This window comes from Scyliorhinus canicula, chromosome 7 (assembly GCF_902713615.1).
Source record: "Scyliorhinus canicula chromosome 7, sScyCan1.1, whole genome shotgun sequence".
Classification (NCBI taxonomy): Eukaryota; Metazoa; Chordata; class Chondrichthyes; order Carcharhiniformes; family Scyliorhinidae; genus Scyliorhinus; species Scyliorhinus canicula.
This window is the reverse complement of record NC_052152.1, coordinates 166,489,788-166,510,386: the sequence shown is the minus strand read 5'-3', so window position 1 is coordinate 166,510,386 and position 20,599 is coordinate 166,489,788. Positions and strand designations below refer to the sequence as shown.

Sequence of the window (20,599 nt, the reverse complement as noted above, 5' to 3'; positions counted from 1 at the left end):
TTTGCACATTCTCCCCGTGTTTGCATGGGTTTCGCCCCCACAATGCAAAGATGTGCAGGATAGGTGGATTGGCCACGCGAAATTGCCCCTTAATTGGAAAAAATGAATTAGGTCCTCTAAATTTATTTTAAATAAAAAAGATTAACTACATAAATTGTGCTCACAAATGGTACTTCATATTTAAATGAGTTGATTCTCACTTTCTCCCAAACACATTTACAAAATTATTTTACATGCTAAAGTTTTCTCTTTCCTCTTTTGAGTACTCCAGTAACAATAGGTAAATAAATAACGCTGTATTAGTTTTTAAAAAAAGATTTATTTCATTATCTTAAGTCGTCATTTGCTCAATTCCACTTTATAAGTCATCTTTACACGTAAATGAAGTTTCTAAAATCAGATGGTCTGCAGTAAAAATTCTAATAAGTTCTTTTTAAAGAAAGGAGAGTCATTTATGGGACTGTTAGTTATGCTCTGTGGAGACATTGCTAAGGTCTAACTAAGCAGTATAGAGATGGCGCTTGGAACTCAAGATTAGTTTGAAACAGAGTTTTGAAAAAGCCTCTAATTTGTAATATTTTTGTACATTTTACAAATGACCACATATAAAAAATTGCTTCAGTACTTGTGAATTCTGTATATGTACAATAGCTGCATTTTTTATCGGAGTTATAAAAAGGCATGTGCAACACTTGCTTTCACATATTCAAAGGAGGACATCAATTTAGAATTGTTCCCATTCTTAAGTTTTGGAAAGATACTCAAGTATTTTTGCCAATATTTAACTTTCAGTGATATAAACTGGCAGCATGATTGGAGTAGCTGCGTAAATTGTTGGTAGCGCTTTGCACAAACAGATAACAGCTGCACAAAATGCTTCATTTATAATCCTTCCAAGAGATGGAGACGATGATAACTGTATTTTTTGTCTCTACATCAAATGATGTACAACTCATTGTCATGCGATCTCTTGAGAAAGGATAATAACACTGCTGTAATGTTCCCAACTGAACCTTCAGACTTTGCAGTCAAAAATTACTCCAGAATGTTTACCAAAATGTAGAGGATAGAATTAGCACCTGGTGGGAGAGGGGCAAGCTGAAATTAGCTGGTGGTATAGTATAAATGGCATGCAGTAATGTATATAAGACATATAACACATTGTAAATGCTCCAATAGATTACCTGTATAACTGCAGCAATAGGAAAAAAAATACAATTTGTTTTTCTGACTGAACATAAATATATTGAACACACTTAATACAATTTTAAGTCCCCAATTATTTAGAAGGTGAAAAATCCAGATCAAGGATATAACAAAACCAGTGTGTTGTGCGGAGGGTCTGCTTTTGGTTTTCCATTTCTGAAAATTGGAAGTCTTCACTTCTCATGAACAATAAACTAATCATTCTGTAGTCCTAAATTGTAAATGGAACACCAATCAACCATAACCAATCATGATCATCAACCCATTTGCAGTCATCCTCCAGTGATAGAAATTAATTCTCAAAAGTCCCAGTGGGCCCTTTGCCAGCACAGGTCATGTTTCCCACCTTCTCTCTTCCCCATCGTACTCCACAAGGCATTGACTCAGCAAACAATTTCTCTTCACGCAAATAAGATTAGTGTGATGATACAGTGCTCTTATGTTGAGCTCATTGATGTGAAATCCACAGTGCACAAGCTGGTATTCCATATTCAGGAATTTGTCTCCAGTTCTGGGTGTGTTATTGGAGCTAACCAATGTAACTGAATGAATCACCTGCATTAAAATCCTTTATTGCTATGGCTTAGTAATCCTTTGGAATATTTGTAACTGAGGTACCAGGCTTCAACATTGCTTCATGTCGAGCATATAAATTATGGGATAATGTCCCATGCATCTTAAATGATTCTCTTAAATCATTATCTAAATAACTGAGGACATTGTGGTTAAATTGGGTTTACATTCTTGATTGCAAAGAACTTGAAAATCATTTGAAGATAGAAGGAAAGTTAGATAATTCTTTACTTTTCATAAATTCAGTGTCCATCTAGGCAATAGTCTCAAATTGATCAGTCTCATAATTTCTATTTTCAGTCTGTAATTGGATACGTCAAGCAGTCATATCTGAATGGGTGATTTGCCAGGAGCCACTTAACACACAGTGCTCTGTACCATCCCATAAGCATCGTATAATGTGGATAGAAGTTCTTCTTTTTCTTTATCAGGGAGAAAGCAGGAGCTAGCTGCATTAAGATTCTGTAAGTTAGCACAAAAAATAGTCAAGTTACTTTAATTCAAATATTTTTCTAAAATATATGACATTTCTTGGAGAGCAACTTAAATTTGGATTTCTCCTTTACTTCAGGATAAATTTTGTAATCAAAATTGCTAGGGACTCCTTCTACACTGCAGGGATTCCATGACTCCATCAACAATTTCAAAAACCAGCCAAGTCCTTACAAATGAGCCAAACCTGTGATCGGTAGGAATTGGAATGTCAGGTGTACAGTTTCATCTGGCCCCAGGCATAAACCTTCCAGGCACTGTTTTGAAAAACCCAGTAGTATTGTGCCTTTTGATTCCAGACAGCAATAGCCCTTTCTTCAGGCCAGCACTTGCTTAGTGGCAAATGGAAATTGAAGCAGCAGGTGAAGGAGGGATTGTCACACAACAGAGGTGTGCTGGAAAAGGGTGGGAGTGGTTAAAGGGAACTAAGATTTGGGACTGATGGAGTAGACAGATTGGAAATGGGATGGGGGCTGGGGGAAGGGGAAAGAGAGCTGGAGTTGGGGAGAAAGGGCTTTGTGTGACAATGAGAAACAATCAAATATGAGTCAGCCTGTTTGGGAACCTTCAAGTTGCGTGATAAGAACATAAGAACATAAGAACTAGGAGCATGAGTAGGCCATCTGGCCCCTCGAGCCTGCTCCGCCATTCAATTAGATCATGGCTGATCTTTTGTGGACTCAGCTCCACTTTCCGGCCCGAACGCCATAACCCTTAATCCCTTTATTCTTCAAAAAACTATCTATCTTTACCTTAAAAACATGTAATGAAGGAGCCTCAACTGCTTCACTGGGCAAGGAATTCCATAGATTCACAACCCTTTGGGTGAAGAAGTTCCTCCTAAACTCAGTCCTAAATCTACTTCCCCTTATTTTGAGGCTATGCCCCCTAGTTCTGCTGTCACCCGCCAGTGGAAACAACCTGCCCGCATCTATCCTATCTATTCCCTTCATAATTTTAAATGTTTCTATAAGATCCCCCCTCATCCTTCTAAATTCCAACGAGTACAGTCCCAGTCTACTCAACCTCTCCTCATAATCCAACCCCTTCAGCTCTGGGATTAACCTAGTGAATCTCCTCTGCACACCCTCCAGTGCCAGTACGTCCTTTCTCAAGTAAGGAGACCAAAACTGCACACAATACTCCAGGTGTGGCCGCACTAACACCTTATACAATTGCAGCATAACCTCCCTAGTCTTAAACTTCATCCCTCTAGCAATGAAGGACAAAATTCCATTTGCCTTCTTAATCACCTGTTGCACTTGTAAACCAACCTTCTGTGACTCATGCACTAGCACACCCAAGTCTCTCTGAACAGCGGCATGCTTTAATATTTTATCGTTTAAATAATAATCCCGTTTGCTGTTATTCCTACCAAAATGGATAACCTCACATTTGTCAACATTGTATTCCATCTGCCAGACCCGAGCCCATTCACTTAACCTATCCAAATCCCTCTGCAGACTTCCAGTATCCTCTGCACTTTTCGCTTTACCACTCATCTTAGTGTCATCTGCAAACTTGGACACATTGCCCTTGGTCCCCAACTCCAAATCATCAATGTAAATTGTGAACAATTGTGGGCCCAACACGGATCCCTGAGGGACACCACTAGCTACTGATTGCCAACCAGAGAAACACCCATTTATCCCAACTCTTTGCTTTCTATTAATTAACCAATCCTCTATCCATGCTACTACTTTACCCTTAATGCCATGCATCTTTATCTTATGCAGCAACCTTTTGTGTGGCACCTTGTCAAAGGCTTTCTGGAAATCCAGATATACCACATCCATCGGCTCCCCGTTATCTACTGCACTGGTAATGTCCTCAAAAAATTCCACTAAATTAGTTAGGCATGACTTGCCTTTAACGAACCCATGCTGCGTCTGCCCAATGGGACAATTTCTATCCAAATGCCTCGCAATTTCTTCCTTGATGATAGATTCCAGCATCTTCCCTATTACCGAAGTTAAACTCACTGGCCTATAATTTCCTGCTTTCTGCCTACCTCCTTTTTTAAACAGTGGCGTCACGTTTGCTAATTTCCAATCCACCGGGACCACCCCAGAGTCTAGTGAATTTCGGTAAATTATCACTAGTGCATCTGCAATTTCCATAGCCATCTCTTTTAGCACTCTGGGATGCATTCCATCAGGGCCAGGAGACTTGTCTACCTTTAGCCCCATTAGCTTGCCCATCACTCCCTCCTTAGTGATAACAATCCTCTCAAGGTCCTCACCTGTCATAGCCTCATTTCTATCAGTCGCTGGCATGTTATTTGTGTCTTCCACTGTGAAGACCGACCCAAAAAACCTGTTCAGTTCCTCAGCCATTTCCTCATTTCCCATTATTAAAACTCCCTTCTCATCCTCTAAAGGACCAATATTTACCTTAGCCACTCTTTTTTGTCTTATATATTTGTAAAAACTTTTACTGTCTGTTTTTATATTCTGAGCAAGTTTACTCTCATACTCTATCTTACTCTTCTTTATAGCTTTTTTAGTAGCTTTCTGTTGCCCCCTAAAGATTTCCCAGTCCTCTAATCTCCCAGCACTCTTTGCCACTTTATATGCTTTTTCCTTCAATGATGTGCAGCTTAGAAGGAACACTGCTTAAAGACACTCACGGCTCAAAGTTGCCTGCCCCGACTATGCACCACAAGCTTCAAGATGCACAAAGGTCATGTATGGGCCAGGAGTGACAAAGAGTTGAGCTGTGATGCTGGGGGGGAGCATTCCTATTTTATCCACCATGCTCACAGAAGGGAAGAAATTTCTAAAAAACTTTCCCAATCATTTCTCAGTGGCTTCCACTGGTTCCTCTGTGGGTCACTATTGAGGTTGCTACAGAAGTGGAAAAGCTATTGAAAACATGGCTAGCTTGTGACCCAACCAGCTATTCACACATTTTGCAAAAAGGATGCTGAAATAGGCACAAGTTTGAATCAATTCAATGCTGACATCAGGCAGCTGTCAATTATGGCTGAAAACAAGGAGAATAAAATTAGTGTGTCAGCCATGATGGTGAATGTAAATCAGATAAAGGATCCCAGAAATCAGTATACATTGTGCCCAGTTTATGGGCAAACATGTACCAATTTCCATCTGTTTGCCAAAATAACTTTGGCTGAATTTGGCCCGTACCAAGTGCCAGGATTTTGGATCAGAATCTCAACGTCAATAGAGCTCTACACCTCTAATCTAAATACTACACTGTTAGTAGTGTCCTCTCCATATTGTTTCACAACTATAAAAGGCACAGGGTTAACCCCTGTCTCAGAGGTAAGCATAAAACAACCAATTAATATAATGCTAAGCCTATTACAACAGTAATTATATTTAAAATGGTAATCCTTACTTTCCAGCAAATCCCAACCTGTGTAAACACTGTAAAATTGGCCAAATATGCATTACACATTTTTAAAAAAACATATTTTTGGATTCAGAACTAGAAAATAGGTTACAGGATATTTAAATTTATGGGCTAGAATTTCAATATCAACCTACCACTTTTATGAAATCATCTTCTGTGAAACCCATGTATTTTGATGCAACATAATAATCTTTATTCAGAGTGGATTTGAATATCAATGGATCATCACTATTCAGAGAATAGTTTGCTTCATCTTCTCTAAATCTGTGAATATATAAATGTCAGGAGGATCAAAGACTTAACACTCATGGGCAGCCATGTGTGGCACCTTTGTAATTGTACTGTAAAGACAACACAATTATGTTCCAACACTGTGACTTTGACCTGTAAACATCATCAGTCCTCTTCTAGTTTTTATATAACCACAACCACGTTGAAATGATTAATCATTTGTCACATTTCTTTAATCATAAATAATAAGAGCAGGAACAGGCCACCCACTCATTGGGCCTGTTCCTGCTCCAACTCCACCATTCGATATGTGGCCTCAAACACCACTTTCCTGCCTGTCGCCCATAACTCCCTATAGATCACAATTCTGCCAAACTCAGCCTTGAATATATTCAATGGCCCAGCCTCCAACGGAAGGAGGTGGGGTGGGAACCTGCCTTTAGTGGCACAGTTGTTTGGAGCAGGCTCCCAACCTGGCCTTTCAACCACTGGTTCGGTGTTATCCTGCTCTGATTGTTAGTCGTGAGGTGTTGGGGTTGGCCGAACTGATCGAGTCATTCGCCTGACCGGGGCCGGTTGTTGACTGCCTAGGGGCTAGTGGGATAGCATGGTGGAAGTAATGGCGTCCCGTGCTTTGATTGTTGGAACCCTGGAGAAATTCTGAAGAGTGCTCGTTGATCCAGACTCTGCCTCATCATGATTTTGACCTTCTTCGTGCAACAGTGAAAACATCCTGACTCTGTCTTATCCTTGATTTTGACCTTCTTCGTGCACCAGTGAAGTCTTTATCCTGAAGATTGCCTTGCATTTCTGCATCTCTGTTGTTATCCTGGACTTGACTCCTTGTTGATCATGTTATTGTCTGTTTTGATGTTGTCAATTTTTTCCATTCAGCGAAGTCAGTAATGTGTGTCCGATAGCCTGTACCATTGATTATCCTGATTCAAGAAGTTCATATCATGTCAAGCTGGGATTTGTGTACAGTTTTTATTCTTTATCCTAAATGTATTTGGGTCTTATATTGTCTGATAATCCTTGTGGGGGGGGGTTGCCTTTTGTTGTCCTCACTGCCCCTTGCTCGTTTAGAAGGAAGTGAAGCCGGAGTGGGACGAGGGGCGGAGGGTTGGAGTTGGCAGTTTGTCCTCGCTGTGACTGAGGTAGGTCACCCCTGTTAGATTTAGAGTTTCAGAGGTTTTTTTTTGCCTCTTTTAATTCTGATTCAGAGCATCCGTGCTTCTTTCTTTTTAGACTCGGGCAGACTGCATGTTACCCAAAAGAGGACAGATATATTTGACTTCCTTTGGGTCGGGTCAGTCTTTTCTCCTGATAGGGGTCTTCCTCTCTGGCTATTGGAGCTTTACGGAGGATGAGGGTAGCCCTGAGTATCCATTATGGGCTGATAGTTCCATGATCCAACTGGGTGTCTGCTAGAGGGTCTTCTCCCTTCTGGATGGGTGTGATGTTGGTTCTGGTGCTGGCTTGGCCTGTTGAGGTGGTTGTAGGCCCCTCACTTCTGCTGACTCCCTCACTTTGTTCTTGGTTTTGTCCCAGCTACTTGCGGTAATGTTAAATTGACGGGTCCCGGTGCTATGGCCAAATGAGTGGGCCTTTTTGATTAGTGGTCATGGGGCTGGTTTAGCACACGGGGATAAATCACTGGCTTTTAAAGCAGACCAAGGCAGGCCAGCAGCACGGTTCAATTCCCGTACCAGCCTCCCCGAACAGGCGCCGGAATGTGGCGACTAGGGGCTTTTCACAGTAACTTCATTGAAGCCTACTTGTGACAATAAGCAATTTTCATTTCATTTCATTCATGTGCTTGTTCTACTGCTCGCGCCCCCCCCCCCCCCCCCGCACCCCCGGCCCCTCCTCCCCCCCTGGTGGTTCTTCCTTTAGATCTGGGACCTGGTGGGTGGGTTTGCTAACTTGTGCCTTTGCTTGCTTCCATACTCTTTTCTTAAGAGTCGTGTGGGTTTGAGGTCTGAGCCTGATGTTTCCATGTGGTACCCAATCCTCTCCTTGTAGTCTTGTAGCCGTGTGAGGTTGTCTGCTCAGTCCTGAGCCTGGAAGGGAGTTTGACAGTGTCCTGGGTGTCAGTGTAATTCCCCCTTAGATCTGGATATTTTTTTATTCCTGTGGTTTTTTTTCAAAGCCACAGTTGTGATCTAACTCTGTGTTGCTGACTGTATCTTTTTTTAAAAATAAATTTAAAGCATCCAATTCTTTTTTTTTTCCAATTTAAGGTGGCCAATCCACCCAGCCTGCACATCTTTGGGTTGTGGGGGTGAGACCCTGGCAAACACGGGGAAAATGTTCAAACTTCACACGGACAGTGACCTTGGGCCGGGATCGAACCCGGGTCCTCAATGCTGTGAGGCAGCAGTGCTAACCACTGCGCTACCGTGGCGCCTGCATCCTGACTTGGTGCAGACGGATCTTGTATCCGTGGAGAACATGTTCCCACTCAACCGGTCTGATTTATTCCTATGTTTGCAATGACCTCTGTTATGTGCTGTGCCGATTTTGCCTGCATACCTGTGGCTTTTTTCCCTCTTTCTCTTTGGTTTTGATGTGATAATCATATAAACTTCAAAAACCCCAAAAATCCATTTTGAAAAAATATTGGGAGCAGCAGCAATTTATTGAAGGAGCAACTACTTCTCACGTGCACAGACAGTGCTTTCCTTTTTGGGAAGACTTTAACCAGAAGTCGAGCAAATGACATGTCTTACCTTATGCTTGGATGCTTAGTTAAATCTGGGTCACAGGCTCCAGTGAGATAGCTAGACCAGGGGCACACCTGAAAAAAAACAATGACTTCAACTAAACCCCTTCACAACTTTAGCAGGCAGAAATGGAAGTTCCATTGACAATCATGTAAAATACCATGATCTTTAGAATGGAAACTAATTAATTAATTCTATTAAAATAGTTAGAGTGAAAATCAAATGGTAAATATAATCGCCAGGATCTGCCTACCTCAAAATGTATATTTTGTTTTAACAACCGCTTGTAGAGACAAGGATCTTCAATTGTGTGATACCCATGTCCAATTCGTTCAGCCTTCAAAACATCTACTGCCTAACAATAAACAAATGTCAGATAATCGTTTAAGTTGGTGGAAGCCAGCAGGAGAAACTTATGAACTGCAGTTTTTAGTCAATATTACAAACCGGGAAAAGTGTGTTCTTCCAGCAGCACGTTTTACAAAGAATGTAGACATGTGCCCAATAGACTCGAATGAGCCAATCACATTTTCGTTTTCAGTAATTTTAAATGCCCCACCACAAATTCCAACCTCCATGTTGCCTTCCTTCAGAAAATAATTTCTTTAGATGTAAACTCTATTGTTGCCCTCAAAGCCACGTTTTCTTCAGTTCACAATTAATGTTTTAACCCAAGATGTAATGGGCAAGGCTGGAGCTGGAAGCCGGAGACGCTTTGGCTGATTTTGTGCATAATTTACAAACTTGGCCCATTCAACATTTTTGCTTGTTGCTCATAAAAAACCATCCGTATCCCTCCAAGAAGGATCCACAATTCACTCTGAGCCAGGCACCCAATTTACAGGAAAGGTGATCAACATAGAGAACATAGAACATACAGTGCCATTTGGCCCATCAAGTCTGCACTGACCCACTTCCACCCATCCCTGTAACCCAATAACCCCACCCAACCTTTTTTTTGATCACTAAGGGCAATTTATCATGGCCAATCCACCCAACCTGCACTTCTTTGGACTGTGGGAGGAAACCGGAGCACACAGAGGAAACTCATGCAGACACGGGGAGAACATGCAGACTCTGCACAGTGACCCAACGGGGAATTGAACCTGGGACCCTGGCGCTGTGAAGCCACAGTGCTATTCACTTGTGCTACTGTGCTGACCCTAATCAAATGTTGATCAACTTCTGCGATTGAAAGCTCTATGTAAAGATTGTAAAGCAGCTGAATTTGGTAAGATGTTGCAGCCTCCCAGGGAAGGAAGGCTTTGGTGACCTGTCAAAAGGCGGCAGTGTAGCACAGTGGTTCGATTCCTGGCTTGGGTCCCTGTCTGTGCAGAGTCGGCACGTTCTCCCTGAATCTGCTTGGGTTTCCTCCGGGTGCTATAGTTTCCTCCCACAAGTCCCGAAAGACATGCTTGTTAGGTGAATTGGACATTCTGAACTCTCCCTCAGGTGGACCGAACAGGTGCCAGAGTGTGGCGATTAGGGGCTTTTTACAGGAGCTTCATTGCAGTGTTAATGTAAGCTTACTTGTAACAATAAGTATCATTTAAAAAAATTAATGTTGCAACAGCTTTGGGGGCTGCAGTCACAGGATCTCAGGGAGATGGAACAGAAGCTTTAGAGAGAGAGAAAGCTCTGCACAATGCCCTCTGCAAAATTGGAGCCAAAATCCTCCATGCATCTGCCTATCTGGTGTTGCGATTGCAACAGCATAGCTTGCCAAATAATAAGGAGGGCAAAGTACTGAGAGTCTTGGTCTTTACATTCATCAGCATTCTCCTGTATGCTACCACGTTCTCTGAATTTTCTGTTTTTTGTTCGCAGATATGGTTGCAGAATCACCGCATGGTTCTTCATCCATCGTGCTCTTCATTTTCAAAAGGAATTGATCACCGATTATTTCATCTCCTTTGCTATCTGCTTCCTTTACATTGAAGGCACACTGTGGCCTTTAAAAGGATGTTGATTAATTAGCTATTTGCTTGGTATCATTTCACAGTCATTGCTGCCCTCATCCCAAGTAGCGGATGCCATGCTATTATGTATATTTTTCTTCAAGACAGGCACACTGGGAAATATTTGTACTTAAAGTGGATGAAAATGTTTTTACTGCAAAAGACTGTAACAAGTTACTTTTAGGAAAGTCCAATTCACTTTCCTCTTCCAATTTGTTGTTTTCTTTCTGAGCTTTCGAAGAATTTCTTGCCCTTTGTTCAAGATCAGTTAGTGGCAGGTGTATTCGGTAGCAGTTGTTTATTATTTCTTGATAATCAGAATCCAAATCGGATTCAGAACTCATCTATTAGATTTGGACTCCTCTTTCTCAGAATCACCTTCAGACTTAAGAGTTGGGCAGCACGGTAGCACATGTGGCTTCACAGCACCAGGGTCCCAGGTTCGATTCCCTGCTGGGTCACTGTGCGGAGTCTGCACGTTCGTCCAGTGTCTGCGTGTGTTTCCTCCGGGTGCTCCGGTTTCCTCCCGCAGTCCAAAGACGTGCAGGTTAGGTGGATGGGCCATGCTAAATTGCCCTTAGTGACCAAAAAGGTTAGGAGAGGTTAAGTGGGTCAGTGCAGACTCGATGGGCTGAAAGGCCTCCTTCTGCACTGTATGTTCTCAAGAAATTGTTTTTCTATTAGATTTTATCTTTGACAAAAATCAGCGTGGAATCATTCTCATGGAGGTTATTTCATAAGTATTAGCAGAGTCTGATTCAGTACCATTGTAATTTGATGTGTGTTTAACGCCTTTCATCATTTCTTTCTTTGAGTCATTTATTGCCCAATGAGTTTTCCGAATTTCCACATGTCCCACCATTGGTATCTCATGCCTTATCCGCAGTACTTCCTTCAGAATCTCTGTAATAATGGGTGAAGCTAAAACCTTCACTCCTGTCAAATAATTCCCCAAAAGTCCGCCTGTATCTCCTTAACCACTCAGACCACAATTGGACCTGACACTAATCATACTCCAATTGTACTTATATAATGGAACTAGGATATAATCTCCACTATCCTCTTCACTAATATCTTAGCTTTCATTGAACTGTCTGGAGGGAATACCAAATTTTTCTCCAGTACGAGAACATATTCCCTTAACATAGTTATGGGTTTGGTTACCTCAGTTGAGGAAAACGGGGTAATCTTCCAGACAAAAACCCTGCACATCTCTCATCTACCACATTCATCAGATCGACTCCCACAGCCTTGTTTACCTCAGATCTCCGAAGTTAAGTTAGAGCTACAGTCTGTCCTGTAGTATTTTCCACTTGGTCCTCTTTTCAGAATCCTCTTATGTACTCCAACAGGTCCCATGTGCCTTCCTTGCTGAATGGACAAGTCCCACCTTATTACAATGGTCAGACCTCGGCTTTCGAGTCTCACCTACACCCTCAGCACCTTCCCTTCCTGGTTTGAGGAGATCCCGGAGCATTCCCAATTATCCATTCCTTATCTTGGCTACCTGGCTTCCTTCCACTCTCCCACTTCCTATTCTATTCAAAATTATGGGTGTTATGGAACAAAGGTTTAAATTTTTGGATCAGCTCATAATCGTCAGTCATAATTGCTGCTTGTCCAGCAGTCTTCACCATGCATTATCACAGAGAGTAGGGAATTCTTAAATTCTTCCACGAGAATAATGTCTCTGAGCCTCATAGGTAGTTTCAACTCCCAACAACCTTTTTGAATTCTGCACACATCTGTCCCTCTGTCTTCATAAATTCAGAAACGTTTGCCTATGTACCTCGGGAACCAATTCAACCCGAATAACGTTTTTTACCTCAACATAATTCTTAAACACACTCTCGAGACAGGGAAACATAAACATCCTGTGCCCGCCCCATCAATTTACTTTGCACGGGTAATATCCACTTTTCTTTTGGCCACTCCATTTGGGTTACTACTTTCTCAAATGCCCTAAAAAAAAAGTATTCTACTTCCGTTAGGAGTGCCTGTATAAATTTAAACATATCGTCACTGGGTTCTGTTTTCGGTTTAAGCACTCCTCTAGCTCCTGGCAGCTGCCTTTTATTTTCCAGTGCCTCAAGCTGGAACCCTGAAAAAGGGTCACAATTAATTTTTAATTGTCAATCTAACTAGAGATTTTACCCTTCTATGCACAGAAACATTAAATTAAACCCACTTAAAAATTTTGTCTTATTTCTAATGTTTCCCAATACAAATAGAAAGCCCTTAGAACTAAATTTGGAGTTCACATCAGAAACCCTGGGCGGGATTCTCCGACCCCCTCTGCCGGCGCGGCGCCGTGGCAGTGGTCCCCCCCCCGGCAATTCTCCGGCCGCGTTGGGCCGAGTGGCCGCCCATTTTTTTGCCATTCTCGCTGGTGTAAATTAGAGTAGGTCCTTATCGGCGGGACCTGGCGGCGCAGGCAGCCTCCGGGGGAGGCCCTTAGGCGCTGGTTGGCATGGTGCCAAGCCCCTTCCCCGCCGGCCAGCAGGGCGCAAACATCTCCGGGGTGGGCCTAGCCTCTGAAGGTGCGGAGGATTCGTGCGGATGGGCTGATTTAGCTCACTGGGCTAAATCGCTGGCTTTTAAAGCAGACCAAGCAGGCCAGCAGCACGGTTCGATTCCCGTATCAGCCTCCCCGGACAGGCGCCGGAATGTGGCGACTAGGGGCTTTTCACAGTAACTTCATTGAAGCCTACTCGTGACAATAAGCGATTTTCATTCCGCACCTTTGGGGCAGCCCGACTCCGGAGTGGTTCACGCCCAGAGACAATAGCCAGAATTCTCTGGCCATTCACTGGCAGCAGGCTTCTCTGGTCCCACTGGCAGCACACCCCTGCCCGCCGGTTTCAATGGGAATTCTCATTAATAGTGGCAGCGACAGAGAATCCTGCTGCCAGCGAACGGCAGGCTGCCTCCCGCTGCTGAGAAACATGTGGCTGGGAGGCTACAGAGAATCGGCCAATATAAAATAAAATGTTACAATTCAAAACGGGGTGCAGGAATGGAGGAGTAGGTTCGCAAATCAAATCAATGAAGATGACAGAATAGGATGAGAGAGTGATTAATAAAGCATACAGCATCTTGGCCTTTAGAAATATAGCCATAGGGTAAAAATGCAAGGAGGTATGATAATGCTGTATAAAATAGTGCTTCGTCCTAAAGTGGTTTACTGCATCCAGACCTGACTGCCCCACTTTAGGAAGGATGAGAAGGCATGAGAGAGTTCCTCATCCCTGGAATCAATTACGTAGATACATTGGAGATGCTGGAACGTCTTTCCCTTAAGGAGGGAAGGTTGAGAGAAGATTTTATAAAGGTATTCAAAATCATGAGGGGGCTGGTGCAGTGTCAAAAGTGAAAATTTGTTCCCACGATAGAAGGATCGAGAACTAAAAGGCAAAGATTTAAGGCAAATGATCAAAAGAAGCAATGGCGACATGAGGAAATTGTTTTCCATGCAGCAAATGGCTTCGATGTGGAATGCACTGCCCAGTAGTATGGTTGAGGCAGTTTCAATTATGGTATTCAAAAGGAAATGGGTTATCTGAAGAGGGGAGAACATGCAGGATTTCAGGGAAAAGGTGAGGGAGAGGCAGCGGCTGAATTACTCTTGTAGAAAGCCAGCTGAGATACAACAGGGCAAATGGTCTTGTGTGTTGTAACCATTTTGTGATATCTCAGAGAACAATTAAGACCACGGCTTGATGTGCATCGGGATTCAAAAGTCATCACTGCTGTCAAGATATTAGCAAACAAATCAGATAGAAATAAGGACATAGCCTGGCTCACCTCTTTGACCACTGAAGGAGGTCCAACTTCTCCCGCATGTACTGTTCGATGGATGCCACTATTAAAAGCCTCCTGGCAAAGTAACAAAAAGAAATATTGACATCTGTAAAAACCCAGAACAGAACCAATCCTTCTTTTGATGGAAGTTTGCACTCACTTGCTAAAAGTATCATTGCTGCAGTTCTGAGAACTTGCATTCACATAATACCTCAGACATCCAAAATTGCATGTTCCCCCCCCCCCCCCCCCCCAAGAAGTATGGTCATCATGAAGATGTGAGGAAATAGGAAAAAACAAGTTCTATATCACAAGGCCGCACAATCAGGAAAATGCTCAGATAATCTGTTTTTAGTGGTGCTCGTTGAGGGACAATTATTATTCAGGAAACTTGAGAATTCCTCTGCCCTTCTTCCAATGCACCATTGGCCCGTGAAAGCAAATGTATCATCAATTTAATATTTCATCCGGAAGATGATTCATTCAACACTGTCTTGGTACTGCAATGAAGAGTCAGCCTAATCATGCTATCAAATCTATGGAATTGGACTTCAATCCAGATACTTACACTTCAGAGTGACACCATTGACTCACGTTTAACACCTCATTCGCAACAAGGATTGTTTTGACACCTATCGAGGTCAGTTTCATTCCAACTCAGATTGATGGGATTAAAGTCTGTTTGCTCCACCTTTAGATAATATACCAGTAAAATGAATTTGGGCTATCTTAATTTAGATTGTAGTTTCCCTGCTGTTAATTTAGCATGAAACATGGTGGTTTCCCTGAGATAAGAAGGGTGACAGGATTAATCACAGGATTCTTTCGAGGCTGGAGTTGAAATTAATTGTGATAGCAGAGTAGAAATTTTGTCATGCAGGTAACTAGTCCTATCTATATCAAACTTTAAAACTGCTCAATGCAGACTCGGTGAACTAAAAAAAGAAATCATATACCATGCAACAGTATGCTCGAAGCAGCCATAGGATCCATAAGCTTAAGGTTTTCAATAGTTGCAGACACCATAACCTCATGCAGCTGAGACTCTATTTGCATCTTAAACATGGTTTGTACCATACGTCAATTAAAGCTATATCAGTGAGAATGGAGGAAATTCATGGTCATTGTATTAACAGGAGGTCTTGTGGCGCAGTGGGTAGCTTCTCTGCCACAGAGCCAGAAGCTCTGGGTTCAAGTTCCGCTCCAGGACTTGCTGGCCAAGGAAGGTGCGTTCATAACAGGTCGAGTATCAAATCCTTCAAATGCACGCCAAAGGCAGGTGGTGAGAGCAGGAGGGATTCCTGTGATGGAAAATAAATTGTAGCCTCTACCATTACTGCCCATAGCTCCAGGTTACAACATGCAAGTAAAAGTGTCGGACTTCTTGCAGGGGCCAGTCGACTGGATGACTGTGTGGATCAGATCAGTGCCAGCAGCACAGCTTCCAGCTGGGGTGATTTGGGGTCCTGTCCCCTTGCTTTACCTGCAGAGGTTTTGACGCTGTGGGTTGGAGGTGCTTTTGTGTCAGAGAGCAGGAGAAGTGTTAAAGAGTCTATTTATAGAGACAATGGCTGGATACTTCGAGCCCAGTTGGAGCAAGGGTGGGGCTGGAGAATACAGCAGGCCATTTCAAAGTCTGTTGTCTTTGGCAGGACCGGCTGGAGGGGTTGGAGAATTCTTGACTACTTTGAGTTCCCACAGCCTTTTCTGCTGTGCCAGCTAATTTAGACTAGCTACAAAATCAGTGGTACTTCACACAAGTAAAATAATCACAAGCTCAAAAAAAAAATCTCAATAAAGGAGAAACAAAAAATTGAAGGAAAATACTTGTATGTTCCTGCTGTACAGCATGAATGACGAATTTGCATTATTGTCACGCGCAACATTATTTTTCAGTAAAGTTTTAGGTACACATGGATGTTTTACTTATTTTATGCACATTATTTCAGCTAGTTTGTTTGTCCTTCATACACCATTGACCATGATATCAATGATAATTGATTGAGCCAGGTTTCACGTGCAAAGTGCTGAAAGATGACAAGTCAGTCCTGTTTGAACTGGAAAGGACCTGTTGCATGCTGCAAAAACTGCTTAGGCTGGTAAAACTTAAACTTCCTGTTGGCCAAGGTAACTGTTTCATCATAGGTGGCGGCGGCGGTGCCTTTTCGGATGCGATTGTGCCATGTACTGCGATTCTGCGTGAGGTTCTCCAGTGTCTTAGGGTGATGTGTTCAACGGGACATTCTGGGAGTCACTGAGGGCTATTAGTTAACACCAGAAATCACATCTTGAACAACTCCCCAACTATGAATTCAAAGTGACAGCTGATACTCTCCAGGCTAGACCGCCCGGTAGCCTGTGGTAGAATCCAATGGTGAATCGCTATCAATGGGATAGCTGCAACAAGCAAACAGACAGATGAAAAACAACAAGTCTGCGGGTCCAGTGGTATTCCAAATGTGGTCTTCAAAGCTGGTGGATGTTTGCTCACATCAAGTCTTCCTGCAATAATTCCATGGATTTGGTAGGAAAAATTAATTCCATCCCAAATTCAGGAATTCAATTGAAGCAGATAAATCATCCTGCGGTATTAAGGTATTTTCCTCTTATCAATAGTGGAGAAATTCCTGACACACAGGGTGCAATTCGCCAAAAGTGGTCTCTGGTGGGAAACACGGTGCGATTCCCGTCGGGTGGTTCGGTACAATCCAGATTGCAATCCACCTACACTTAGAAAACGTTTTGGAGGGTGGGGTGAACTGCGCCCCGAATGAGGTGTGCGGGTCCTGAAGACGCCACAGGACCAACTCCTCAGAGATCGGGATGCCTTTTATAAAGGACTCTCGGTCACAGACTGACACTCTGGTCCCACCCCACTCCAATCCCCCTTCGCGCCGGCAAAGACCCACCCCCGCAAATCCGTCTGTACCAGCAGTCCCTCAGGGGAGTGACACCCTGCTATGGGTCACAAAATGCACCCCCATTCTTGCATGCCCTGCGCCATAGCAGTGCCAACCTGGCAGTGGGGGCTACACTGGCCTCCGAGCCCCCCCTCCCCCCTCCATGCCCTGACCACTTTATCTGAGCACAGTAAGAAGTCTTACAACACCAGGTTAAAGTCCAACAGGTTTGTTTCAAACACGAGCTTTCGGAGCACGGCTCCTTCTTCAGGTGAAGAAGGAGCCGTGCTCCGAAAGCTCGTGTTTGAAACAAACCTGTTGGACTTTAACCTGGTGTTGTAAGACTTCTTACTGTGCTCACCCCAGTCCAACGCCGGCATCTCCACATCATCACTTTATCTGAGCCCTCTTCAGCAAGGTGAATACGTTAGATGCTAGGCATATCAGTCAGGGAGGGAACCTCCATGTCAGGAATGTTATCTTGCCAACTAATCTCAAGTAGTCTCAACCAGCACATCATGTGAAAGTGGTGTAGCTTGTGTGCTAACTGGCCACATCTCACAAAATGAAAGAGAACATGTGAAGGACAAACACGCTGTGAACCGTCACTTTTGTTGAGACTAATCCCACTTTGCACTCGATAGTTTTTCATAGCTTGCCAAAACAGCCCTTAGCTATTCAGCTGTTGACATGATCATCAATGATGTAGAGGAGTGCTGCCGAGGTAGGTAAATTTGTAAAATGCTTCAAGCCTTTGATTATTGACTTTAATAATTGGCTTCACATAATGCTTTTGTGGGGCAGTTGATACTTGACTTCAGTCTTTTTGGTACTACGGCAAATCCTAAATGATCACGTACAGATAAGTAGCATTCATGTTCTACTGCATTTCTTGTTCTGAACATGCATTTACAGTGATCAGCAAAGGGAGAACCAAGAACCATAGATTCAGGCACTTGGATTTTTGCTTGCAATCACCTCAAACTGAAGGTATTACTGTCTCCAGTATCTGACATAGATTCCACTTTCGTTAACACAATTTTTCAGAAAGCATGGCAGAGCCATCATGCTGAACAGGGTAGGAGCCAACATACAACCCCTTTTAACTCTACTTATGAATGGGAAGGAATCAAAAGACTTTCCACTATCCAGCAAATGCTGTTCTGGAATTTCGTTACAATAATAAATCAATTTCCAGCACTGCCAAATATTGCCACACTCATCAGACCCTCATGACCAACTGTGTGTAGGCTTCAGTCAGATCCACAAAATGTTGAGTACAAATTGCAGTTATGTTTGTGGCACTTCAGGAGGACGGATGCTCTTGCCTTTGCCTCCCTGATCGCTCGCTGTAGAATCCTGTTTGGCTGGCGGTCAGCTGCACCACCCAAAGCTGCAGACTGGCTGTCCAATCTCTCAGAATGTCTTCAAGTGGAGAAAATCAATTTTGCCATCCGAGGGTCAGACGACAGCTTCCACAGAAAGTGGGAGCCATTCACCCAATTGTTCCGGGACCTGTTTGTGGCCAACGAACAAGCAGGAGAATAGCCAGGTAGCCAAGAATCAGGGGAAAGTAGCCAAAGCTTAAAGGTACATTTCTTAAGCACCCATTTCTTAAAGGTACTCTCACATGTCACACTGGACTAGCAATTCAGAGGCCCAGGCTAATTCTCTGGGGAAAAGAATTCAAATCCCACCCTCGCAGCTGGTGGAATTCAATTAATAAATCTGGAATTGAAAACTAGACTCAGTAATGTGACCGTGAAACTACCATTGATTGTCATGAAAACACACCTAGTTCACTAATGCCCTTTAGGGAAGGAAATCTGCCCTCTTTACTTAGTCTGGCCTACATGTGAATCCAGACCCACAGCAATATAATTGACCCTTAAGTGCCCCGTGAAATTATGGTAAGCAACTCAATTCAAGATGGGAAACAAATACCGGCCTCGTCAGCAATACCCACACCCCATAAGAGAATCAATGGAGGACGACCCAAGGCGTTACACACTTGTGGCCAGTGAAAATCGCAAGAATAGGAAACTGCAGGTCAGCAGCAAACTCGTCGCCCTACCCAGAGCCTCCACTTAGAACAACCTGATGACAAGGATTGTATGCAATTGAATTGCTATGTTGCGCCACAAGTTTCCCCCCACCATGATTACCATCCAGGTGAACGCCTACCTATCAGAGATGGAGTTGGACACGAGGGCCGCAGTTTCGATAATCAGGAGGCAGACTTGAGAGAGAACCAGGACTGAATTTCAACAGTTGAGGTTGTGGGATACTGAGGAAGGATAGCGACCTATCTGGGGGAACTCAGCCATTGCGGGAACAGTGATGACCATGGTAAGCTATGAACAGCAGTTTGTTAGGCATCCATTAATTATAACGAAGGGCTGCGGACCGAGACTGATAGGCCGGGACTGGCCAGGATGGGCACCGGAGGACTTCGCGAAGTATTGCAGAAATGCCCAGAAATTTTCTAAGAAGCCCTGGGATCACCAAGCACAGTACTAGATGAGACTTCCAGGTGAACCAATGATTTACCTGTCCTTTCTATTCAGTACACTGTCTTCATTACACCACACAGAACAAACACAGATTGGGTGATGGTTTTGCAGACACCTCGGTTCAGTGAGCTGGCATGACACGGAACTTCTGGTCACCTGACACATTAACTCTCCATTTCACTCCCACTCTGACCTTGTTGTCCTTATTTTTTCTTTCCAATTAAGGGGCAATTTAGCATGGCCAATTCACCATCTTTAGATTGAGGGGGTGAGACCCACGCAGACACGGGGAGAATGTGCAAACTCCACGCGGGCAGTGACCCAGGGCCGGCACCGAACTTGGGTCCTCAGCGCCGTGAGTGACCTAGTTGTCCTTGGCCTCCAGTAGTATTGAAATGCAGCTCAAGAGAGCTTGAAGGAACAGCACCTAATTTTTCGATTCGACGCTTTTGAACTTCTGGATTAAATATTTAACAGTTGAACATGATCAGAGCATACGTCTGCTCCCATTTTGCAAACAACAGCTTTTGTTAATTGTTTTGAATGTCATTTACACTTCTCTAACCCACATGTTTTTGGTTTACTTTTTTAAATTAATTTTTACAGGAAGTGGGGATCTCTGGCGAGGTCAACATTTGTTGCCCATCCCCAATTGCCCTTAATAATTGCAGTCCTTCTACAGTCCATGTGGTGTAGGTGATATCCCGTCAATTACCACGAGACGAGAATGGTGAAACAATCGAGGCTTTATTGCACAAGATGTTGTGCCTCCTGCAGCTGGAACCAGAATGGGAGCAGCGCAGGAGAGCATACACTTTCATACG

The 20,599-nt window shown here is 43.3% G+C and overlaps 1 protein-coding gene across 1 annotated transcript in view; it reads right to left on the bottom strand.

Moving 5' to 3' along the window:
* Positions 1–299: 299 nt before the first annotated feature.
* Positions 300–20,599, bottom strand: part of ada (adenosine deaminase) — an 86,539-nt gene continuing 66,239 nt past the window's right edge. Inside the window, exons 7-11 of the mRNA XM_038803209.1 lie at positions 14,366–14,437; positions 8,857–8,958; positions 8,610–8,677; positions 5,781–5,910; positions 300–2,241 (exon numbers count right to left, since the gene is read on the bottom strand). Of these exons, the coding sequence (XP_038659137.1) occupies positions 2,137–2,241; positions 5,781–5,910; positions 8,610–8,677; positions 8,857–8,958; positions 14,366–14,437 (477 nt within the window). The 3' untranslated portion in view covers positions 300–2,136. The remainder of the gene's footprint in view (positions 2,242–5,780; positions 5,911–8,609; positions 8,678–8,856; positions 8,959–14,365; positions 14,438–20,599) is intronic.